The sequence below is a fragment of the Electrophorus electricus genome, chromosome 21 (genome assembly GCF_013358815.1).
Source record: "Electrophorus electricus isolate fEleEle1 chromosome 21, fEleEle1.pri, whole genome shotgun sequence".
Lineage (NCBI taxonomy): Eukaryota > Metazoa > Chordata > Actinopteri > Gymnotiformes > Gymnotidae > Electrophorus > Electrophorus electricus.
Genome location: NC_049555.1, coordinates 6072311 through 6096335, shown reverse-complemented (window position 1 = coordinate 6096335; position 24025 = coordinate 6072311). Strand labels below are relative to the sequence as shown.

The window sequence follows — 24025 nt, the reverse complement described above, 5'->3', positions numbered from 1 at the left end:
GCTTAACTTTAATGTTCTCTGTTCCACCATCATTTCAATGGAGCATGCACAAAAATCAGAAACTAGTTATTTTAAATGGTGTGACATTTACAAGAAAAAGTATTTATTAGCTATCAGTCTAGCTGGCTAGCATATTTTAACTAGCTAGCTATCATGCTGCTCATACCAACTTTCCAGCTGTCTTATAAAATCAAACCTCATATTGCCAGTGTACTTTATTTTGATGCTGGATGCAGCGAATGTAGCACTTCCACTATTTCCACCGGACTCAAAATGTTTCTGCCCAAAGGTGATAATTAAAGGCTTGTCATGTGCACATGTTGAACTGAATGTCAGTGTGAAAGCAGCGAGCTGCAATAAATAAATAAATAAATAAAATCGTGTGCATGACTGGCTCAGAACTGCAAGGTGAGATACCTGTGTGAATCTCTCAGCCCCTTTTTCTCTCTTGCCTTCAATCTCCTTCTTTGTCTGTATCTTTGTCTGTTCTCATATGTTCTATATGAAGGTATCTCTCTCTCTCTCTCTCTCTCTCTTTCTGTCTCCCTCCATCTATCTACATTAAACACCGAGAAAGAACGAACACCTGTTGAATACAAGAGCAAAATGAAAATGTTGCATAGGAACAGCGTGACAGATCATAAGACTCATTATGAGAGCATCAGAAAACAGTCCAGGTGGCTAAATGCAGCCACCAACACCAAATGAAGTTCATGATGTGAAGCAGTGATGAGCGGCGAGCTAGCACCAGGGCCATAACCCAGTGTTTGATCATGTGTTTTCTCTCGGTGACTAAAACCTGGAGGGGCCTCACACCACACGTAGCAGCCTGAAACGTGCTGAGCATATTACATCAATAGACAAGCTACATTTACGTTGATATCCTTTAAATATGCATTTATCAAATAAAAGTACACATCGTATTATTATTATTATGGTGTCCCTTTATTTAATACACCAAAGAACCTGTTTTGGTCCATTAAAACTATTTTTTTTTTGCAGACAGTCTATTCACATAATGGAAAATGTCATCTTCCATCAATAAACATATACATTAATAATAATTATAATAGTAATAACATTAATACAGCATTCCAAATGGAAGCAGTACTGTCTAACATGTAAACCATCACACTCTGTAATAATATTCAGAATTACCTGTACTGCTTGCGGGTGTCATATCTTCCAGCATTAGTCTCTCGGATCTTTGTTGCCAGAACTCGAACAATATTAACAAACAAAATGAAGTTGAGCTGAAAGGAAAACACATAATGTTAAACATCAAATACATTTCACCAGCAGAATGTTAAATGCTAAACAATATGTAAGTCTCCGTTATGTGTTTAACAAAATACTAAACCTTCTTCATGTAAAGAATCAGCTTGTACAAAAATTCATAACGCAACACGTAAATCCTTTCTGAAATATTTTTGGACGAATTTAACCTAAATTTCTTAACAAAAATTGGGCAAACCTTTGTTGCTTATGTGACACCTGATCTGAGGTCAGAGTTGGTTAAACAACAAAAAACAAACAAACAAAAAAAGACTTTTGAACCCAAACTGAGGAGTCTTTGATGAAGACACAGTTCATTTTTACCCATAATTCAGTGTCTCAACTTTTAGATTTTACAGTTATTGTAATAGTGTCAGTGATTTTTTTATTTCTACGTCAAAGCCAAAACTTGATAATTTGCAAAAAAATAATTAAGGAACCCATTTAGTCAGCTCCTGGAGATCTCTCCTGCAACAAAGCTAAGCCCGAACCCAAATGTCAAACACCTGAGGCAGCTAATGAGTGTTGTGTGAAGTGGCTGAATATTGTGAACTAGATGTGCTAAATGAAGGCTGAAATGAAGTTCTGCTGGAACACTACAGTAGCAAAACAATGCACTTTTATAAACTATTCCAGTGAATTTGCCATGGTGTGCACCACCTGGCATTGTGGCCACTGTGAAGCTTTGAAAACATCTCATATTTGTGTACTACTTTTCATACACAGTGGCAATTCAAAGTGTCTTACACAAATATACCAAAACTACAATGTAAATAAAATAATTAAATAATACAACTTATTACTTGTCATGGTTGCACCTTTGCTGTTGAACTTGCCATGGCGCTAGCATCATGTGACTTTAAGGTTCTGTTTCATCTAGTCCCTGCCCTGTCTAGAGTCTTGTTATCCTCTGCCTTCATTGTTTTTACCTGTGTCTCTGGTTTCCGGACCACGGACTGTTCTAGTAACAAAGGCTATGGAATTACGCTCAATAAACACTCGCATCCCACATCACCTCGCTGTTCATTACGTAGAAAAGATAATAGTCAAATACAAAGTATTTAATTCAATAAAAAAATAGGAAAATTTGGGGCAGCGCTACATTCTTCTTGGCATTGCTTCCAGTTATATGTAGAATGTAAGCTAAATGCTGCCTCCCAAATATGAATAGAATATATAATATAGCCCATAAAATATTACCATTCTCTCTGTCTCTTTTCTCTCTCTCTCTCTCTCTCTCTCTCTCTCTCGCTCTCTCTCTCTCTTTTCTCTCTCTCTCTCATTCTCTTTTTCTAGCTCCAGTATTGGCATGTCATGTTCCACAAAGCTGATCATTATCCAGATAATATCCAGATAAAATGTATGCTTGTCAATCAGTCAGTCAGCTCTGCTCAGTTATAACACAACCATGGATGTTACTCTGATTATATAACTGCATTTGAAATTCTGAATAATTTAAGCACATTTCATGCTTGTAAGAGAGTAAGAGATTTGAGAGAAAGGAACATAATTTACAGGAAGCGCAAAAACATCAGTAATGAAGACCTGAAATACTGTCAATATACTGCTGTGTACTGTAGGAGATATGCAAAATTTGCTTGCACAGCTGATGAAGGACCTCAGTCCAAAAGTACTTGTTTGTCTGGCAATCTTGTATACTTCACTACAATTTTGAATCTCTCTCTCGCTCTGTGTATATATATACGCATTGTTTTTTTATTTACTATAAAATTTATATGTTCAATGTACATGTTTATAATACATTTACATTTTAACGTTTTACTCTATACAACATTATACAACAATTCATGAATTTGGATGTTATATTGGATATTTGGATATGATATTGTAGAGTACGCAGACATGCTGTAGACATGCAGAAGCCCGGTGGGTCAAAAGTGAGTCATGTGCTTCCACTGACTAAGCCTCAATAATTAGCATAAACGTTCTTTGTTCCAGATTGCTTTGAACTGCCATCAAAGGATTCCCCTGTCCCTGGCAGAAGAAGCTTCATTACCGTAACAACCTACAGGAACTGGTCCATTCCATGCTTCCAGTGGCACAGAAGATATAAGGTCTCCAGAGCAAACCTGCTTTTCGCAGTTGTGAAATAAACACCAGGGGCTTCTTTTCTAACAGTAAATACATGTGGAAGAAAGCCCAGTGAATCTCACCCTTACTGCACACAGCACTGTCTTAACAGTGGATGCAAAAAACAGACCGTCAGTTTACTCAGTGGCAGACATTGGGCGTTGTCCTGGTCTGGGGTCAGCTGATCAGTCTGTTGCTTGAGTGTGGTATTGAACAGAAGCAGGTTTAGCAGACTGTGAGCTGAACTCAAACGTGCTCATTCAGATTTAATAAGCCATGAATCATTGTAGGCTCGTAAACCAATCAGAACACTACTTACTCCAATAGCAGCATGCTTGTAAACCAATCAGAACATTAGTTAATCCAATAGAACATTACTTACTCCAATAGCAGTGAGAATGGGCACCTGGTATATCCACTTAATAGGACCTGCACTTAGCTCCCAGCACCTGAATGTAAGAGAAGCTAATGAAACTGTGACAGAGTGTGTGTGCGTACATGTGTGTGTGTGTGTGTGTGTGTGTGTGTGTGTGTGTGTGTGTGTGTGTGTGTGTGTGTGTGTGTGTGCGTGCGCCCAACATCTAAGTCAGTGTGTGACCTGGGGTCAAAGAAGGCAAATTAACATGCACCATAGTTACACCACTTTACTGCCACAAATGAAAAAGTATGTATGTGTGTGTGTGTGTGTGTGTGTGTGTGTGTGTATGTCTGGATGTGTATGTTTGTTTGCATGTATGTTTGTGTGTGTGTGTTTGGGGAGATAATCACCGCGCATCTGCTAGCGTTGCCCTGACGACAGCCCATGCAGACACAAAGAGAGCAGGAACACCTTAGGGCACACACAGATCAGAATTCCTCAACCAACCAACCAACCAACCACACACACACACACACACACACACACACACATACGCACGCACGCACGCACGCACGCACACACACACACACACACACACACACACACACACACACACACATACATACATACAAAAGCAGGAGGGTTGGCCCTGATTAATGTAAGTATGGTTGCTCCTGGTTACTGTAAGGATGGTCTTTTACTGAGTGTTAGATTGAGGGTCAGTTATTCCTACCGCACTCTGAACTTTGACCATTACACAAAAAAGGAACAGAGGGTGACTCTCATGTTGGCTAATATGGGCAATTTCGTATAGGCCATGAAGGTGATGTTGAAATCCCAAACATGAACTGAATAAATGACTGGACCACTACAGCTAATTTCGACCCAGCAACACAACAAGGACCCCATCATGATGTGCATAATAACAATCACAGCTAATATTGTACAGAGCGAATTCAGAATAATTTAATAAGGAAGCAAACATCACACTTCGTTAGATTGTTTCTTCTCTAACAATATGTAATGTAATACCAAACGCCACAAATCTGCTTATCATGTTAATTTCCCCCTGCAGGTTGTTGGTTCACTGCTCGCACTATGTAAAGTGACTCAGCTGCATTCCAACAATTGGCGCTTAGCGATTATCGCACTTGTTGCATCTCTCTGCCTTCCGCCGCACGCAGGAACACCGTGTATCAAATGGAAACCGTGTATAAACGGGGCTTCCAGTACAGACAGCACAAATCATAACAAACAGGCCAGAAATTTGAGAAACACAGATGAGAGAAGGGGGGAGGGGTGTCATCTGGGGGTGTGAAATGGTCTTGACCTGCACTGTGCTGCTTTGAGTCAAATAACGAAGGGTTTTGTCATTAATGTCTAAGATATGCAAAAAGATCAGAACAAGGGAGGACAAAGGAAACAAAATTCAGCCCAGTGGAAATTATCAGTGCAAGAAATGATTTTAAATGAGTTGAGTATGTCCATTGTGTGTCTGAGTATGTGTGTGTGTGTGTGAGAGAGAGAGAGAGAGAGAGAGAGAGAGAGAGAGAGAGAGAGAGGGAGAGGGGAGAAAGAGAGGGAGAGAGGGAGAGGGAGAGAAATTGCATTCAGTTCTATTCTTTCCTTTGACAATGATCCGCATTGTAATGGATTTAATATGTCCTCTGTGTCCTCCTTTTTATTGGCCCTCATACGAGCACAACTTTCAGTAAAAAAGAAAAAGAGTTTTGAAAAATTAATCAGTAAACAGCATTTGGGAGCCTCAAATCTGGGATTCCAGGCACAGACCCGACGAGGATGTGACAACGATTGCAACACACCCACTGTAATTATAACAGGCTAAAGACGTGATGATTAACAGCAGTAACTGACCCCATGTCAGTGAGGGCCAGTGTTCTAAGGAGCTGGGCGCAGCAGACCGGCTACCACACTTCCTCATCTCAGTGAAGCCTAACAATAAAGCCACACACATGCTTCTGAGGGACTTTAGATGTTGACAGAAACACTCTTAAGCCTACTGACAAGCCCTGCACTCTGATGGTGAGGATGAACCTAAATAATAGAATAATGTGAGACAGGGGCATATTTGATATTACAACACACACACACACACACACACACACACACACACACACACATACATACATATATATATATATATATATATATATATATATATACACACACACACACACACACACACATACACTTTTCCAAACATCCGCCCACACACAAACACATTCACACCAAAATACACTTACCCCATCCTATAAGCGTGAAGCCCCAGAGGTACTTGGAGTCAGACAAGAAGGTCATGAAGATGAGGCTATGTAGGTACAGACCCTCCACCAGGATCCAGTAATAGTTGGTGGCCAGGAAATAGATGAAGAGCAGCACTGTGATCTTACATCCGACCTGGAATTCATCCATATCATCAACACAGACACCATCTACCAATTAAAAAAGGTTCTTCCTATTATGTCCCATCAATAGAAATCATCCAGCCAGGTTCCATGAAATGTACAAGTTAAAATAAATATCCTTTGTCTTATTTCTATCTTAAATGTGTACTGTCACTCTGAAGCTGAGTGTTTTCAAAGTGCATATAGAGTGGCTATCTTCACTGAGCCAATTCAAATTGCGTGACGTGCTGATGAAATGCTTAACGAATCCCAGTGTTAAAAGTTGTTATGTTTTCCAATCAGACCAGTGTTGCCTTCACTGGAATGCTGCTTTTCAAAAGCATTATCCGTCAAAGCTTGTTGTATGATAGTTTCACTTCTCTGCTCTGGAGATTAACCACCTGAATTTACACCCAGACTAGAGATTAACCACCCTGCAGACTAGACATTAACAGCTCTGCAGCGTTTATCCAAACTAGCTATTAACCACCCTTCTAGCTTTACATCCAGACTTGATGCTAACATCCAACCTGGAGATTAAAGTACATTGTGAATCTTTAAATGAGGCTGTCCTCTCCACTCACATACTGAGTGCTGTCTGGCAGGTCGATGGCCACGGTGCTGAGGTCATCCATGAGGACGGCGTCATACTGCTGTGAGCTGCCGTTGCCGTGCACAGTGCGGTCCTTCACGAAGATGCTCACAGCTCGCAGCATGAAGGACACAAACAGGTGCATGTGGATGAAGTTCCTGGTGCAGTGCAGGCGCCTGCAGGGCAGAAGCCCAGCTTGGACTTCAGAACCCTGCTGTATTCTGACACTGGCCTACTCTGTTCAAATGCTGCCACTTGTATTACACTGGGTATCATTTAAGTGTAGGATACACAAACAAACATACATACATATGTACGTATGCATTTTAGGGTTTTCTTGTTGTGTGGTTTGTGCACTCTCTATGTAGAGCATATTTCTGAATGCTGTGCAGCATGTCTGGATTCATGAGATCACAGTACCATAGCGCTGTGATAAGAGGCAGTATTATCTGCTCTGGGTGGGCAATGAAGCTTATTTGTGCCTTTCAGACAAGCAAATTGAGAAAATGGAGCAATAATCAAGCAATAAATGTCCTTTACAACATACCCTGTTGGATGCTCTTTAGTCTGGTTTTGGTGAAAGCATTTTCTGGAGTAATGGGCATCCTGAAAGGTTTAGATTTCTATTCCATTGTCATAAATGCAAACTAGAGAGTGACAGGGTCAGTACTGATTTAGCAGTCACGCTGTCAGTGCTGGCTTGGCAGTGATGAGATTAGTAATGACCTGGGAGTGACGTGGTCAGTACTGGTCTGGCAGTGACATGGTCAGTACAGGTCTGGCAGTGACGTGATCAGTACTGGTCTGGAATTGACATGGTCATAACCGGTCTGGGAGTGACACAGTCAGTTGATGACATAGTACCTGAAATAGCCGATGATAAAAATGGCTACCAGTAAGGAACTGAAGGACACAGCATAGCCGACAGTGTACATGATGTGTAGTCTCTCAAAAAAGTCCCTCTGGTAGCATTCAGAGAGAGAGAGAGAGAGAGAGAGAGAGAGAGAGAGAGAGAGAGAGAGAGAGAGAGAGAGAGAGAGAGATTTGAATATTTTAACTTTTATATATGGATGTCTTAACACATTAATGTGTGCTGGTTGGCTAATTTAATGGGATAATCTAATAGGATAATTTTGTGTGTGAAAATATATTTTGATATTGTTTATTGGAAAAAGGTGGTTGCTATGTTTTTTTCAAAGTGCTGCTTAACTGTTCTTCACACAGGGAAGATATTGCATTGCAGTGTGTGCGTGCGTGTGTCCACGCACGCGTGTGTGCATGTGCTTGCGCAAGTCTAAAACTTTGTTGCCCGGGGGGACCGGCACATTTTCTGATTAGAAAACATTCTATGAAACTTTATCTGCCTTGACTGACTCTGTGCTTGAGCTGCTCACTAGCACCCCCTAATGGACAATGGTTCTGCTACGCAGTTTAAAATACCACTCTACAAAGTTATTATTCATCCTGACAGCTACAAATCTACAAACTGCATTTTACAGACAAGATGGTCATGATCCAAGACATGATTCACAGATGCAATTACGTAGCAGTTAGTTGTGCAGGAATTAATGGTAAATGTCCATGCTGACTCTAAGGATTCCTGGCTTTTTTATTGCTATGTTAGAAGGTGTGGCAGAGGTGTCAGAAGTGAATCTCCATGTCTGGCAGATCCACATATTTTATCTGTTCACTGAAAAGTCAAACTGCTCTGAGGTTCGTTCGGTTATCCTCACCTTGCCCGTCTTGCCTGGGGTCAGAAACCACAGGCATTCCGAGTAATTTACCCAGGTTCTGTTCTCAATCAAGACCCAGGACCCATTCAGATCGCACTGACGGTAAGCGTAGCCTAAAAAGCACATTGCAACACTTTAGCAGCATGAACATAAGAAGTAATAGTCACTGCAAGTGTGCTTTTATTGTACTGGGCAAACTAATTTTGGTGTAAGTGTAGAAAGCGCCAGTAAAGCTTTAATGAAGTATGAAAATCAATGTAAAATAAATAATTATTTAACCAAATTGATCAAAGAACATTTCTTATGTCATAAATCATAGGGTAAATGTGTGACTGGAAATGAGTGGTTTGCGGGAGGAACGGAAAAATATGAAAGTGGTACCTTTGTGATTGAAGTCATAGACATAGCTTGGGCACGGCACTTTGGTGACAGTCCCTAATGAGCCCTGAGGCCAACAGATAAGTCCGTCCCATCCAGGTCCACACACTTCATCTACACACACACACACGCACACAAACGGCCATGCAATGTTTTACAGCAGTTATCTCCATTCAAAATATAGAGTGTAACTTTAAAACAGCCCATTCCACCCCCAAACAAACCCCATGGCACAGCGAAGCAACTGTAGGCTCTGTAGATGTGAGCAGCTAATGTAATTAAACTTTTCTGATGTCATCAGGGTCTTTAACCCTAAATCCTGCCCACAACTCTAAAATAAGAACAAGAAAGAGGTGAGGGCCCATTAGTCAGAAAGCCTGTCTGTTACTTTCGTGACTCAGACAGTGGGTCAACACGAACTATATCCTTATTTTTTATGCTTGTTTATTATCACACTCAGAATAAAGCAAATTCGATGCCAGTTTATAACTGAGAGGAAGCAACACAGTTGTGCATGGTGCCAGATTTGATTCATAGACAGAAGTATGTTGTCTCTGTTAAATGGAATGTAGGAGTCAACGGCATGGAAGATGTCATGTGTTCCTGGTGGCTGTGTGCTGCATATTAAAATGAGGTTTTTCGCTTTGCTGCTGGCGAAGAAATGTGTGCATTCCGTTACCGTCCACGCAAGTGCTAATACCCTCTGAGAATCTGAAGCTCTTAAGGATCATTGTAAGCACTGGGAAGTGCTTGCCTGCACCTGCTGTGTTGTCTGGCCCAGGTTGCGACCCCCTCCGCACAAGCAGTGGTGGGATGGCTGTTGCACTAGAGAGCTGCTTTGGTGTTTTTTAGCCGAGTCCCATACTGTGCATGAACGAAAAGAGCAAACGCTCGCTTTAGCGTCTCTGCAGTGCTGACGGACCATCGGCGTTGACCAGTTTGTAACCAGCCATATAAACTCCAGTGTGTTTCCTGTCAACACTGATAGAGTTTCTTCTGCCCCTGAAGTTAATGCGGGACTTTTAAGTTTAAAAGCGGCTTTTAAAATGGTCAACACGTCGATAAAGAAAGAGAGAGTGCTGTCAGCATTGCAGTTGTCAAATCTCTGTAAGATAAGTAGATAAGTGGATCATGGCACTCAGAAATATTTCCAATTCAAATTAGAGAAATAATCCGTGGTTATGCATTGCATTTGAAATGCACGGCTAATATAGTGCATCTCTTAGAAGTACGTGTCAAGACAGACTGACAGATTTATTGGAGAAGATATAAATTTAGTGGCTTTAGAATACCGAGTGTAAACAGACCGCACACACGCACGCATGCACGTACACACACAGTGCAAACAGGTTAGAGCAAAACATTCTATAAAGTGCTTGAGATAACTAGGGTTTAAAACATCAGACTGAACACAGTATGAATTAAATAGTATACAAGCAAGCAGACTCTTCGCGGAACATTTTTTAAATTAAATCTGATAATTCTGAAGATCGCTAACTCCAAAAGATATCTCTATATGTTTAATTTGAATTGCAGTGGTTTCTGCTTGAAACAGTCTGTCACATTCGCCGCTCTCTGGCGTCACGGTTCTCATGGAAACGCCAGTATGTTTGTTTACTTCCTGGTTTTGGTGTCATCATGTTTCTTTTTTGTGTTTCTTTTGGTTCTGTTAGTTAGTTTTATTACCAACCAGTTACTGTAATCACCTGTATTGTGTTAGTCCTCATTCGTTTCTGTATTTAAACCCTGTGTTTGTGTTCTCTCTGTACAAAATTTTGTCAAGCAGTGCTACGTTTCTGAGCTGTTTGTGATTGTGTTTGTTACTTCTGGTCTATATTTTGGATTACTCTCTTTGCCTGTTCCCTGTTTTGGTTTGCTTTGTGGACTGCTTTTCTGGATTACGACCTTGGCTAAGTACCTTGGATTCTGACTGTGGACTCAACGTGTAATCTAATAAAGCTACATTCATCTTATTGCGAGTGACTCAGACTCTGGATGTGCTCAGAACATTACACAGTTTAGCCTAAACCATAGCACTGTAGGGTAAATTAAGTAGGTGAATGGACTCTATCTGCACCCTGTACACAGCGTCAGGGTGGACAGATTGTTACTATCTATGATGGAAATGTTTGGCTTTTCACCACTGCAAAAAAATATCATTTGCTCAGACTTAAGCAGGCCACTTGTGCTGAATGACAATAGGAATTTTCAGAATTTTTCAAAGTCTTTTAATTTACCAATAAAACTTGAATTGATCGACAATGAAAGCAACCCCTTAAGAATTCAAGTCTATTCTAAAGGTTTTGTTGAGATCAAATTTTCACTTTGAGGAGTAATTTTTAATAAGGTACATAAGGTTTCTTAGAATGAAACTGCATTTTCCCATTGCTTTTATACAGGAGCTGCAAGTTCCAGCAACGCTTTGTACCTTCCCGATCTTAACAAACTGTGCCAGATATCACAGCTTGGTTTATGGGCCCAGTAGATCACTGAGACCTGCTCTGGACACTGGAGTCCTATCACATATGATACGATAAAATTTATGAAAAGATTTTTCCCATGGTGCAATGGACAATTGCATTTAACTACATTTGATGATCTCTGATCTGTAGGAATGAAGATGGATGTTTATTTGAGGTCTTGTAGATAGTCTCTCATCAGCAGCCTTCCATTACACCCACAGCAATTTACGTTTCATACTTATCATAAAGCAATTAAAATATTATTCTCATTTAATACAGTATCTATATTAACCGTCTATGGTGCAGAGTTATTCTTTGTTATTGTAATCATTGGATAATTTTCAGTATATAGTATTTTATGTTCTAATCTAATTACTACCTGGTTTGTTTTGTAATATCTGTGACCCACCAGATATGAAGCTGCTGATTTTAGTCCAGACCTGGATGGCTTTTATGTGCAGCTAAATCATTCAGCTACTGTTAAGAACCTTGGTGTGAGCCTTAATATTGGCTTTTCAATTGTCACCCAAGCGATTAACAACTCTAATTACTGCATATTATCATATTTTTAAAAATCCTCAATAAAGCAGATACCAATCCTGAGAAACGAATCCCTGCTTTCTTAGCTTCTAGACTGGAGTACTGTAGTGTATCGCTGTCACAGATGGCCCTGGCAGTCGTTCCCCCCCAACAACCCGCCCGCCCGCCTGCACGCCCGCCTAAGGAGGGCACACTCTCCTCAACATTAATCAGTAATCCCCCACCTGAACCTTGCTAATGTTTATCGCCTGTGTTATTTAAGGCTCCCTGTCACTTGTTCTCCCTGTGTCAGTTCTTCATGTGTATTGTTGTCTCTGGCATTTTCAACCCTTGGTCCTGTTGCTCACTTTATTGGGTTAGCCCTTTGTATTTCATCTGCCTGTCTACACCTGTCTTCTGTCTGTTAATAAACCTGCACTTAAGGGAACCCACCACATGAACTGATGAAGAGGAGGGGCCAAACAAAAGAGATTCCAGAAAGGCAAAGTGACCAGGGACTGAACAGAAGATTAGAAGTCAGAGTGGATACCAGACAGGATGCTAAACTGGACAAGGGGGCTGTGCTGAAATGGGCCGCACAAGACATAAAACAGGTAACAAAACAGGCACTGCCATGGGAGTGGACCTAACTAGTAGGGGATTCGCCAGGAACAGACTGGAACAGACCGGATAGGATGCTGGCCAGGAATGACCGGGGCAGAACAGAAACAGAAACAGGAATGGATAGGAATGGGATGGGATGGACTTGAGACTGGGTGAAAGATCGAACATGGGGTTGGACACAGTGTTGGACACAGGGTTGGACACAGGGTTGGACACAGGGTTGGACACAGCGTTGGACAGGTGAATGGGACACAGGTAGGGACAGGAACAAAAACTGAGACAGGGACACACACCATTGCAGAGACAAACACAATAACAGGAATGTGTATAGACACAATGACGGGCGAAAATAAAACCAGAGGACCAGGGTGGTATGAACATGGGTGACTGAGCAGTGGGCAGTAGAATCAGGACCGTTTGGAAGAGCCGAGCCAGTCTGGCAGGTCCGAGGGTGCAGTGGTGCGGGAGACAGAAATGGGAACCAGGACGCTTGTTGGAGCTGGACCTAGGATAGGAGACAGAACAGGAACAGGATCGGCGGCATGGGCCGGAATTGGCAGGGGGCCAACTATGGTGATCGTGACCTTGACAATATAGGGTGGAGGAATGGCTCAGCAAAGGGGGCACCCTCTGGAGAGCAGGACACAACTGGACCATCTGTGAAACAGGGTGCAAAGGAGTCAGCTGTGGAGTTGAATGTAGGTGAGAAGTACCAGCAGGCTGAGTGACAGGAATGGGATTGAGCAGGACTGTTCTTGCCTCTTGGGCTCTAGAATTGAGAGTTATGTCTTCTCCTTCCAATGCTCCTACACTTAAAACTTTCCTCATGAACAGAACTCTTACTGCGTCCAGTGGAGTAGGACAAGTCAAGTAGCAAAAATACAAAAAATACAAAGACAAATAAGGCATCCAAACCAAGAGAACAAACAACAAGATGGGGCAAAACATGACAATCAGCTCCACAGAGCAGTGCTCCAAAGAATATTATAAATGCAGACTCTAGGAAGTTTTGAATTCAGAGTAAAAAATTCTTTATGCTAGTCTACATATGATTCACTGGGTATTTTGTTTATTTATTATTTTCAAACTTATTTCTTTGTGGTGGTTTATTATTTTATCCATGTACTTTTTTGCAGTTATGAATTGTTTTCCACATTCCTTATTAAAGACTTGTTCGTTGTGCATTAGCTTCTTGGTTTATTTCAATTTCAAGCTCTCCAAACTAGAGAAATGCAATGGAGCAACAAGTTAAATAGCTACTTATTTATTACAGCTTTTGGTTAGTCTTCTGTATATAAAAGGTGCAGAGCCTGGGGCCCCTGGTCGTAGACCTTTATGGTAATCTGAGATGTTGACTCTGTTGTCCAGCCATTTCATGTGTTCATTCACGTTTATGATGATGATGTGGGTGGAATGCAATGTCTCAGAGAGTCCTCAGGACTGTGGTCACCCTCTGGTCCTCCCTTTTAGTCACATAGATAAACCTGCCAGAGCTGCATGCTGACCACTCTACTGATGTGCTCTGACTACAGTGATGAAACCCTTGGTACTAGCCATCAGAGTACTGTCCCATCTGTGCAGATACTGATAGAGTTCTTCCAGCTTCATCCCCCGTTCATGGTATTCAGTTGTCATGTGTCTCTACTGTTGTGCTTTTGAGGTTAAAATATGAAAAACGTTCTCTAATATGGCTCATATCTATGAATTGAACATTTGCCAAGAGCTGAGCATGCTCACTGATGTCCGATGATTTATCGCCTTGTAAGGAACATTTCCCACTAGATCAGAGTTTTTCCAAAACCACATTTTTCAATATCTGCAGACACCACTGATTTGCCTTCTAGTTGTACAGTTCAACGGAGAAACCTTTACAAGTTCGATCAGAACTGATCAGAGAGGGCACGATGGATCCATATGACAAGCAGCGCTTATCGTCCTGTCGTTTCTTTGTCTCGCTGCTGGCCTGCACTCCCCTTGCTGCTGAGCTGCCACTGGATGATGAAATTGATGGTTCACATTCAGAGTTATCTGATTCTGGAGCCTTTCCTTTTCAAAAACCTGCGCCATGCTGGTTTGGGTGCTTCATGTAACACTCTTGTACTGCATTGTGGGGTAATGCAAAAAACCCTGTAGTAGGCTGTTTACATAGTCATGCGCTGACTCCAGCAGTGATGTTGTAGCATGGAGAAAGGGGCATGTGAGGTCAATTTTGAGGATATATGAGCGGTTAATAATCTGCATTATAATGATAAACTGTGTCGCTCTCATTTTCTACATTTTAATTTGTTATATTGTCAGCAACATCAGAATATTTGACCCCTGATGAAGGCAAACAGCATGCCAGTTGAGAAACGTTGCTCTAGCATATCATATGATGTTGTAGCATACGAAAAGTGGCATGTGACACATTTTGATGGTGTATCCTCTGCATTTTCATGATAAAATTTGTAATTATCTGGGTTTTTTAAATTATTTGAATTCATTTTATTTTGTCAGCAATGTCAGAATATTTTTTCGACAGCACCCCTCCAGCAAAACCATTCAGGCACATACTTCAGATACCCCAATTCTAAATGACTTTGACTTTGTCAAGGCAAAACTCACTCAGTGGTAGAAATGGCCAACACGGTTTAGAAAACAATTTCCTCTTATGTTCACGTCAAATCTGACAGCACATGAAAAGGTTCTCTTTGCAGGTTTCACTCGATTGATTTGGAAGCTTTTGTTTCTTTACACAAATCATTGGAACCTTCTCAGGTATTGATCACCCCTCTAAACTACTGGAAAGAGAAAAGGTCCCAGCGATCCTTATGACGTCTGACACTTAGCCCTCATTGATCGGTAGCATGAGACAGGTGTTCTGAAACAACTTAATGAGTGGGCCTGCAAGATGAGGCCAAGGCCATAAATCCTTCTGAAAACACACCTCATAATGTCAGATGCTCTTGGCCTGTTCCTAAATGTGTTTCTTTGGTGCAGAATAATTTGTGCCCTTTAAAATCATGACACCAATTTGGATTGATACAATTTAAAGAAAATATACTTAATTGAAAATTAATAAAATAATGCAAGACATTCCTGAATTGCATCAAGGAAAAGTATGTTTTCATCATGTGATTCTCAGATTAGTGTTTAACAGCCTAACCTTGAAATCTCATTCATTAAAAGTGTATGATTATTGAATTGAATTGAAATTAATTATAGATTATCTGAGACTGCTAACTGTCATGGGAACGCTCTCCTCTCGCGATTCACGTGGTTTGGCCTGCCATATGCAGTGGCAGGGTTGTTTTGTTTGTAACCACACCTGCATACACCTGCACCTTGTTCGTCTTTATGTATATAAACCCTTGTCATTGTTTGCAGTTTGTACTTGTAGATGTTAATGTAGCATGTTAATGTTAAATGTGTTTTGCGTCGTTGTTCAATGTATCCATGTTTATCGTGTTTGTTTAATGTTAACCGTGTTGTGTTCCTGTTCATCCTTCGTAATACATGTGAGTGCCATTGTCTTTATGTTTCAATTCAATGTTTGTCCATGCCAAGAGAGTCTATGCATCCTGCTCCATGCCCTGCGGCACTCGGGCCACACCGTTACACTACCATCTCATTGCACCTCTAAGATGTATATGACTCATGGATTCTTGCTCTGCATATGTTATATCAACAAACAATCTCCTTTCTTTCTAGCTCATAGTCTGATAACTAATGCATCTGATTCATCATGTCATTCATAGTATATGCAATAAAACACACACACACACACACACACACACACACACACACACACACACACACACACACACACACACACTGTCTCAAAAGGACCAGAGCACCACACCAGTTCTGTCTGTCATTCTCACAAAGAACTAAAACAGACATTAAATATATCAACAGTAAAGTGGAAGATCATTTAGACTTTTGTATTATAAGACTTCAGCTTCTTACAAAATTATACTGAAAGTATCTTAAGTTTTAATATCTTAATTCAGAAAAAAAAATTACACTAAGGAGTATGAGGCTGTTTCATTTCCAAACAGCTGTGGGTGGCTAAGATAAAAATAAAGGCAATTTCGACACTCAAGAATATGTGTATTTTCCCTCTACTGGGGCAGTCACTAACACAGACAAGCTTGCACCACACTTGGAACTGATAGTGTGTGTAGGAAGCCTCCAACAAGTTGATGGAAATAAACTGTGACACAGGCCAAAGGGATAAGGACGAAGGCTTGCTACCAATAGCATGGAAACTACAAGGTTCAACCGGGGTCTAATTGAAGAAGGAAAATGAACGCATGCTAATCACGCTGCGATGCTGTAGCCCATAGCGACATGCTCCAAATCAACCAGAGTGTTTCGTTCATCTTTTTTTTTTTTGGTTTGTCCTTTTGTGAGACTCATTGTAGGTTAATTCCTTTGCAGGGCCCTCTTAATTCCAAACGAAAGAGTCACATATGTTCAGGGTCAAACACATATACATACAGCAATCTGAACTGTGGGGGAGTTGAGTTGAATTTGATTGGAAACTGTTGCTGAGAGACCTGAACAATCTATGGTCTTGTCCCAGAAGTCATTGCAGCAAGCCTCAGTCCTGCTCAGGCAGTTATGACATATGCCAGAGCAGCATTTCTCAACCGGTATGCTGTCTGACTCCATCAGGGGTCAAATATTCTGATATTGCTGACCAAATAAAATAAATTAAAATGTAGAAAATGAGAGCATTATCATTATAATACAGATCATTAACCGCTCATATATCCTCAAAATTGACCTCACATGCCCCTTTCTCCATGCTACAACATCACTGCTGGAGTCAGCGCATGACTATGTAAACAGCCTGCTACAGGGTTTTTGCATTACCCCACAATGCACTACAAGAGTGTTACATGTGGCACCCAAATCAGCATGGTGCTGTTTTTTGAAAAGGAAAGGCTCCAGAATCAGATAACTCTGAATGTGAGCCATCAATTTCATCATCCAGTGGCAGCTCAACAGCAAGGGGAGTCCACGCCAGCAGCGAGACGAAGAAATGACAGGATGATGACCGCTGCTTGTCATATGGATCCATCTTTATCAGGGCCCTCTCCCTATGCTTTGTTTCCAACCAAGCAATAGTTCTGATCAAACCTAAAAGACACCTGACAGCAAATCATCCATCACCTGCAAGGGTGCAAAGCATTTTATTTGTATTTTTCCAAAGTCCAAAATATGTTTGAAATGTCAACACAAATAACAAGAGCTGTTGTCAGTTGATGAATTGTGCAAATGTGTCAGGGAAAGCACTGCAGGCTAGCTACGAGGTGGCTGAGATATTATCTAAGGCTAAGAAGCCAAACACGATGATTGCTGACACAATGATATTATCAGCATGCACAGCAATTCACAACACAGTGATTTTACCAGCATGAATAACAATTCACAACACAGTGATTTTACCAGCATGAACAACAACTGTCAACATAATGCCAGAGAAACAAGCAGCAAAAAAACTTTTAAAGGTTCTGCTGTTGGATTGTACAACTAGAAGGTGAATCAGTGGTATATGCAGACATTGAAAGACGTGGCCTTGGAAAAAAATCTGATCTAGTGGGAAATTTTCCTTACAAGTCAATGAACCAATAAATGTCAGTGGGCATGCTCAGCTCTTGGCAAATTTTTGACTCATACATGGGGACCATATCAGAGAGAATCTTTCATTTTCCAAACCAATACCCAACAAAACAACTGAAGCTGGGATTTATCACTTGACAACTGAATACCATGAATGGAGGATGAAGCTAGAAGAACTGTATCAGTATCTGCACAGATGGACCAGTGCTGTGATGGCTAGTACCAAGAGTTTCATCAGTGGAGTCAGAGCACAATACCCAAACTTGTGAAACACTCACTGCTTCCTTCACAGGGAGGCACTAGTTACACAGATGCTGCCAAAAGAACTTTGAGATGTACTGTACAGTGTGTGTGTGTGTGTGTGTGTGTGTGTGTGTGTGTGTGTGTGTGTGTGTGTGCGCGTGTGACTCATGTTTTTGTATACTTGTAAAGGATGCCAGGACTGAAAATAGGTTAAGAAGTGCTGTACTGGAGAGAAATGGTGTGTGTGATCTCTCCTAGACAGAGCAGCTGTTAAGCACAGATGGAAGCTAACAGCTTGCTGAGAACATACTGTACTGGCCCACAACAGCCCTCCTAATAACACTGGTCAGTATCCCACATTTACAGAAATAACACTGCTGAGAATTCAGGATGCTCAGCTGGGAGCGTAAACACTTGTAGTTTGCTCCGACTTCCTGCACTACATCAGTTGAAGATAACGCAAGTGCCAGTTCAACGTTATGGCTCTGGTGGAGCTGCAGTCCTGCTTTGGACAGATCAGCAATTCTCATAAACAAATGCTATGAACCAAGAACCTAATTGAGTTGCACGTGTGCTTAGGTGCATCAGCAGGTGAAAGAAGAGCTGCAGGTAAGACCCAGTGGGCATGGCTACCTGCAAGGTCATGCTCAGAGATGTTCTGCAAACACTGGAGTTTGATGTCATACAGAAGGAGAACTTGTTCCTGTGCCGTGAGACCCGCCTCTGTGTCCACCTGCCAAAGGTGAAGAGCAGGTGCCATCAGGTAACTGCGGATTTACCAGTAATGTCACACGCAATGAAAAAAGACAACACAAAACAAAACGGTGGAACTTCTGGTGGACATGCCTTGGTGATCACTTATCACAAAGCACAGAACCAAAATGAATTAATTGATCTTATATACTTTTTAATTATTATATACTTTATATTATATACTTATATACTATACTGATTATATACTTTTTTTTACTCAAAAATCAGTAACTGCTTGCTGAATAAGCTGGTCAGAGAGTATAAGCCAATAAGGAGCTCAGACAAATCTTACTGGGGCCAGGCAATTCGAAAGAGTTGAATTGGAGGTGTGAATAGGGTAATAAGCGTCTAAAGGCTACTTTAAACCGCACTGCGTTGCCACAACGAGATATGTCACACCTCGCGAATCGAGATTTTTTTAACATGGTAACAATATTTTAGAATAACTCCTTGAAGAGCAATAACGCCTTTTATAAATCTCGCGACTCATTACTCATATCTTTCTCTTCTAAGATTTAGTGTCATGAAAGGGGCACTCGAAATTTGCTGTTATTTTTATACTCCCTAGAATGCAAGTAGGTTGAATGACTGGTACTTATCTGGCGCTGAGTAAAATTAACATTAATTAAATCATTGTATGTTCTCCTGAATTAAAATGATTGGTGTGTTTCGAAGGAAATTGTCACTTCACAGCTCCACTTGCAACAAAACGATTATAATATACAGGAACACTGATTATTATATGCAGAAATACAGAGGCAGAAACCAGGTCAATACATATGAATAAAGTAGTTTTATATTCATAAGAAACTAATATACCCACTTATTTCACAGAAAGACCAGAACATGTGTCGTAGCACAAGAAATAGACATGTGCATACTCGCCTGCGCGATTACTGAACTCCAAAACAAAACTTCGATGCAAATCCACAGTGCTGGCGCCAGCATATTGACTTCTCAAAATGGGCACAACGCTCCGCCTATGGTCCTTGATACAACAGGGTTACCGATAACCCTCTTTTTGCTCAAATTGTAATTTGTAAATAAACAAAAAGTGCTCAAGTGTCCGATGAAATCTGTATGCAGATTTACCTAGTTTGTTTGTTGTAAAACTAATAGAAGATATTCAAAAAGAGAACAAGTTTGTTTGCAACGCACAATGGCATATTTTTTCACTTGCCAGTGTCGAGATCTCACTGACACAAGCATGAGAGAGGCTGCGAATGTGTGAAACCATATGACTCTGAGCGACCCTCCTCGTCGGGGAGTGCCTTGTCCACGGATAGAAGCGTCACAAAATATGCGATTTCAACAGTACAGAAACCTTTAGGTCTCACGCACGAAATTAAAACTTAGTTTCATAGATTACATTTCAAATGTTTCTACAAAGAGAGGCAAAAAGTTTAGCACCTTCGCACGTCTAGGTAATGGTTTCTGGAGAGGAACTATCCGTGGTGCTGAAACTACAACGCGGAGGATCTTTGCGTGTCTCTTCCATACTAAGCACATAACGAAACCGAGTGTTAGACAGCGAGAGAAAACACTTTTTGCTCGATGGAATTTTGGTTTAGGCTACATAAGACCACTTCTCGAGGGCGAATGAGGCGGCACTGAGACACGCGACTCCACTTTTAACATCAACAATCGTTTTTTGCCAGGGGTTTGGGAACACTGAGATCCGAAGGACCCGTTTGCGTACTGAATTTGTACACAGTAGAATAGCATCGCGAAGCCACTTTTATTTAGACCGATGAATAGGCAGACGGAGTGGGAAAGCGAGACAAACAGAGCCCGTACGAGAGAGGATGCGAATGTCTCTTATAGCACCCAATAGCTTGTGACATCCTGGCATATTCTTTTGAAAGGACAGGAGTCAATCACGCCGGGTGGCAAAGAGAATTCAGCTAAAAGTGTGTTGATTAATTTCAAATCGATTCCTCTTGCTGGAGGACAAAATACGAAAGTTCTGTCGCAGCTGTGGGAATTGCTGTACGCGTAATTGCGAGGCCATATTTGTTATTCTTCAAGGGGAAAATCAAGAGGTAATTTGTCTTAAAGAGATATCAGAATCGATAACAAATAGATGCTTAGTGATATATTTTTAGGGATATGGACCCAAATGTTTGCAAAACGGCTTTGTGGCAACGCTTGTTCTTAAAAGCGCTGTATAAATAAATATGACTTGATTCGTCCCGAGTTATCACTTAAATCACAGCTGCTAGTTTTAGATCATCAAGAGATAATTGCGTGGTAACACAACTTCGGCAGAAAACTACATATTTGGACGTTTTTCTCTAACCTAAAACTGCCAGAGCTCAGTGCAGAACTAAACACTGATCTGAGTTATCAGATCTCCATACGCCATCACATCTGGGCAAGCAGGCAAATGTCCACGTCAAGATGTATGTCCATCTGAATTTTCTAATACAATTGCAGACCTAATATTTATTGACTCCCACATGAATTTCTCATTTCTCATCTTGTTAAGAAAAACAAGGGTCCGTTACTATATGAACTATATAAGCTGATTTCGCTTTTTAATGCTGATCTAAATGTTTTAAAAATAATAATAATAATTTTTTAAAAACTAGCCAAAGCCCTGCTAAATATTTAGAGAGGGTTTTACCATCCCTAATAGCTGGTTTTATCCAAGTGTAACGGTGAGCGGTAAGGAGGCACGTGCAGAGAAAGGCGAGATTTATTATTGGCAAATCCAAAATCAGAGTCGTTGTAGCAGTCCAGGGTCATAGAGCCAATACGGAGATTACGGGATACATGATCAAAAAAAAAAAAAAAACACGAACAGGGGGCTTTAACAGATACGAGAAGGAACTCTGAGACTAACAAACACGAAGGCTAGGAGTATAAAACTCACATCCATTCATTCACACGCAATAAACAGCCAAGACCAAGGCCCCACAACAGGGTTTAAATACATGTAATTAAGATAGAAACGAGGGACAGGTGTGAGCAATCAAACAAGGGGCGAAGAAAACGAAACTACGGCATGGAATTAAATACACAAGACAGGGAAAACACGGAACACCGAAGCCGGGAGGGATTAACCGTAACACCGGGTAGGAATTCTTGCTAAAATATCAATTGGTTTCTAATTATTCTAATTATTTTATAATTATACTAATTATTATCTAATTATTTATACCATTGATGCCCTAGCCATGTTTAGTTAGATGCCAAAATAAGGTTTTTGGTAGGATGGAATGGGAAAAACATTGGAAAATATTGGCTTCTTTGTATCTTTTACTTCATGGACAAGGTTATTATATGAAGCATTAGCTGCTTCTTGTGGCGTTTGCGGCACGGAAGAAGCGAGAGGTCGGATTGTAGCAAAGTGCTTTTTATTATCCATCGGCGCCTGTCGACGCTAACACTTAAACACTCGGACAATGGGTGTCTCTGAAGGGGCGCAGTTATTAGACGAGACTGGCGTCTTAGGTCCTCTAATGTGCAGCCCTGTTTCTTGAGATCTGTGGGTTTAAATGAGCAGATACTGATTACGAACAGGTGATTTCCATCAGTACTCCGGTGATTGTGAATGGGGCAGGTAAGCGGTGTGAGCCCTAGCAGGAGTGGGCGTGTCCCTCCTGCTAGCCGGCCGTCCAACTGCGCCACTTCTGTTCAAACAAATGGCACCTTTTCAGATTCCTATCGTCTGTTTGGAGGAACAAAGCGAGGATGTCCTTTATCCCTCTTGCTCTGTTGCGGTTGTGATGGAGTCTTTAGTTGTCTCACTCAGGCAGTGCAAGGCCGTTTGTTGTATTCAGCGTGGGGGGGCTGGATGCCCCTTCAAATATACGAAGTCCGATTTTAAATACCTGGGAGCCAGCACTGCTCCATCATTTAGCACTGTTTTCCAAGCGAATGTTCTCTTGCCGGTGGAGTGGTAGAGGTGTAGACAGAATTTGTGATGTCCAGCTTCTATAGATCCTTCTCAGGCCAAATTAACCTTATCAAAATTATTTTTCTAATTCTCATGTCTTTTTCAACTTCTCACAATATTTCAAAAAAAGGTTTTTACTTCTATTAACAAAACAATATCTAGCTTGCTCTGGAATGGTAAAACCCCTAGGATAGGGAATGCACCTCTTCAGAGACCCAAGTCACTGGGGGGAATGGGACTCCCCAACTTCCTTTATTGTTCCTGGGTAATAAATATCTCGGATGCAGCATAACTCATCTTCACCACCTTGGGTGCATATTGAGTCAGCAATCACCTGATTATTAATCACGACTATCGGTGTCTTGTTATCCTCCTTTGCTTTCTCCTCTGTTGGAAGCCCACAGGGTCTCTCCTCACAGGTGTTGTGCATTGCCAGCGGTGCCACACCTAGGAAAACTCCCACAGCTGGAACCTCCTCTCCTGCATCTCTGCGCATTGGGTGTTTACTGCCAGTGTGGTTTTTGTTTTGGGCATTTTCCAGACGTTGTGTTCTTTTGATGACCTTTTTGTTACGGATAATAAAGACACTCATTTTGTGCGCTCGCGTCTCACTCTCTCCCTCTCAGCATCACATCTGAACTGCTCCAAACTTTTTCCCCACTTGAACATAGCTCCTGCCCAATAGCGCAACCTACCCCGAAAATCTGGTTGCAATTCAAAAAGCATTTCGATCTGCATGCCCCCTCTGTTCATTCACCTATACACTTCCATTGTGCCTTCAGTGCCTCTAAGCCGTCCCCCACACACTCGCTCTTTAAAGAGTGGCACAGGAGTGGGATTACAAATATAGTCATTTCAAAACGGAGCAATCTGTTCTTTAAGCGACCTAAACAAGCCTACAACGCACACCAGACTCATTTTGTCCTGTTACGTACATATACAACGTTTAGTCAAGGAGCAGTCTGCAGCATTCTTAGAACATGCAGCAGCCACTACAGTAGATATGCCGCTCAACCTAAAAGGCTTCACTTCCAACATACACCTTCCAAGTCTAGCTTAACTAACCGGATCAGGGTCAGGG

General features: G+C 41.3%; 1 protein-coding gene across 1 annotated transcript in view; it reads right to left on the bottom strand.

The window, feature by feature from the left end:
* The window catches only part of pth2rb (parathyroid hormone 2 receptor b), a 28779-nt gene extending 5339 nt beyond the window's left edge, over positions 1-23440 (bottom strand). The window contains exons 1-11 of the mRNA XM_027016658.2: positions 23251-23440; positions 19930-19996; positions 18924-19027; positions 8836-8946; positions 8455-8567; positions 7586-7683; positions 6714-6897; positions 5989-6142; positions 4135-4195; positions 3749-3815; positions 1159-1253 (exon numbers count right to left, since the gene is read on the bottom strand). Of these exons, the coding sequence (XP_026872459.2) occupies positions 1159-1253; positions 3749-3815; positions 4135-4195; positions 5989-6142; positions 6714-6897; positions 7586-7683; positions 8455-8567; positions 8836-8946; positions 18924-19027; positions 19930-19996; positions 23251-23440 (1244 nt within the window). The remainder of the gene's footprint in view (positions 1-1158; positions 1254-3748; positions 3816-4134; positions 4196-5988; positions 6143-6713; positions 6898-7585; positions 7684-8454; positions 8568-8835; positions 8947-18923; positions 19028-19929; positions 19997-23250) is intronic.
* Positions 23441-24025: the final 585 nt, after the last annotated feature.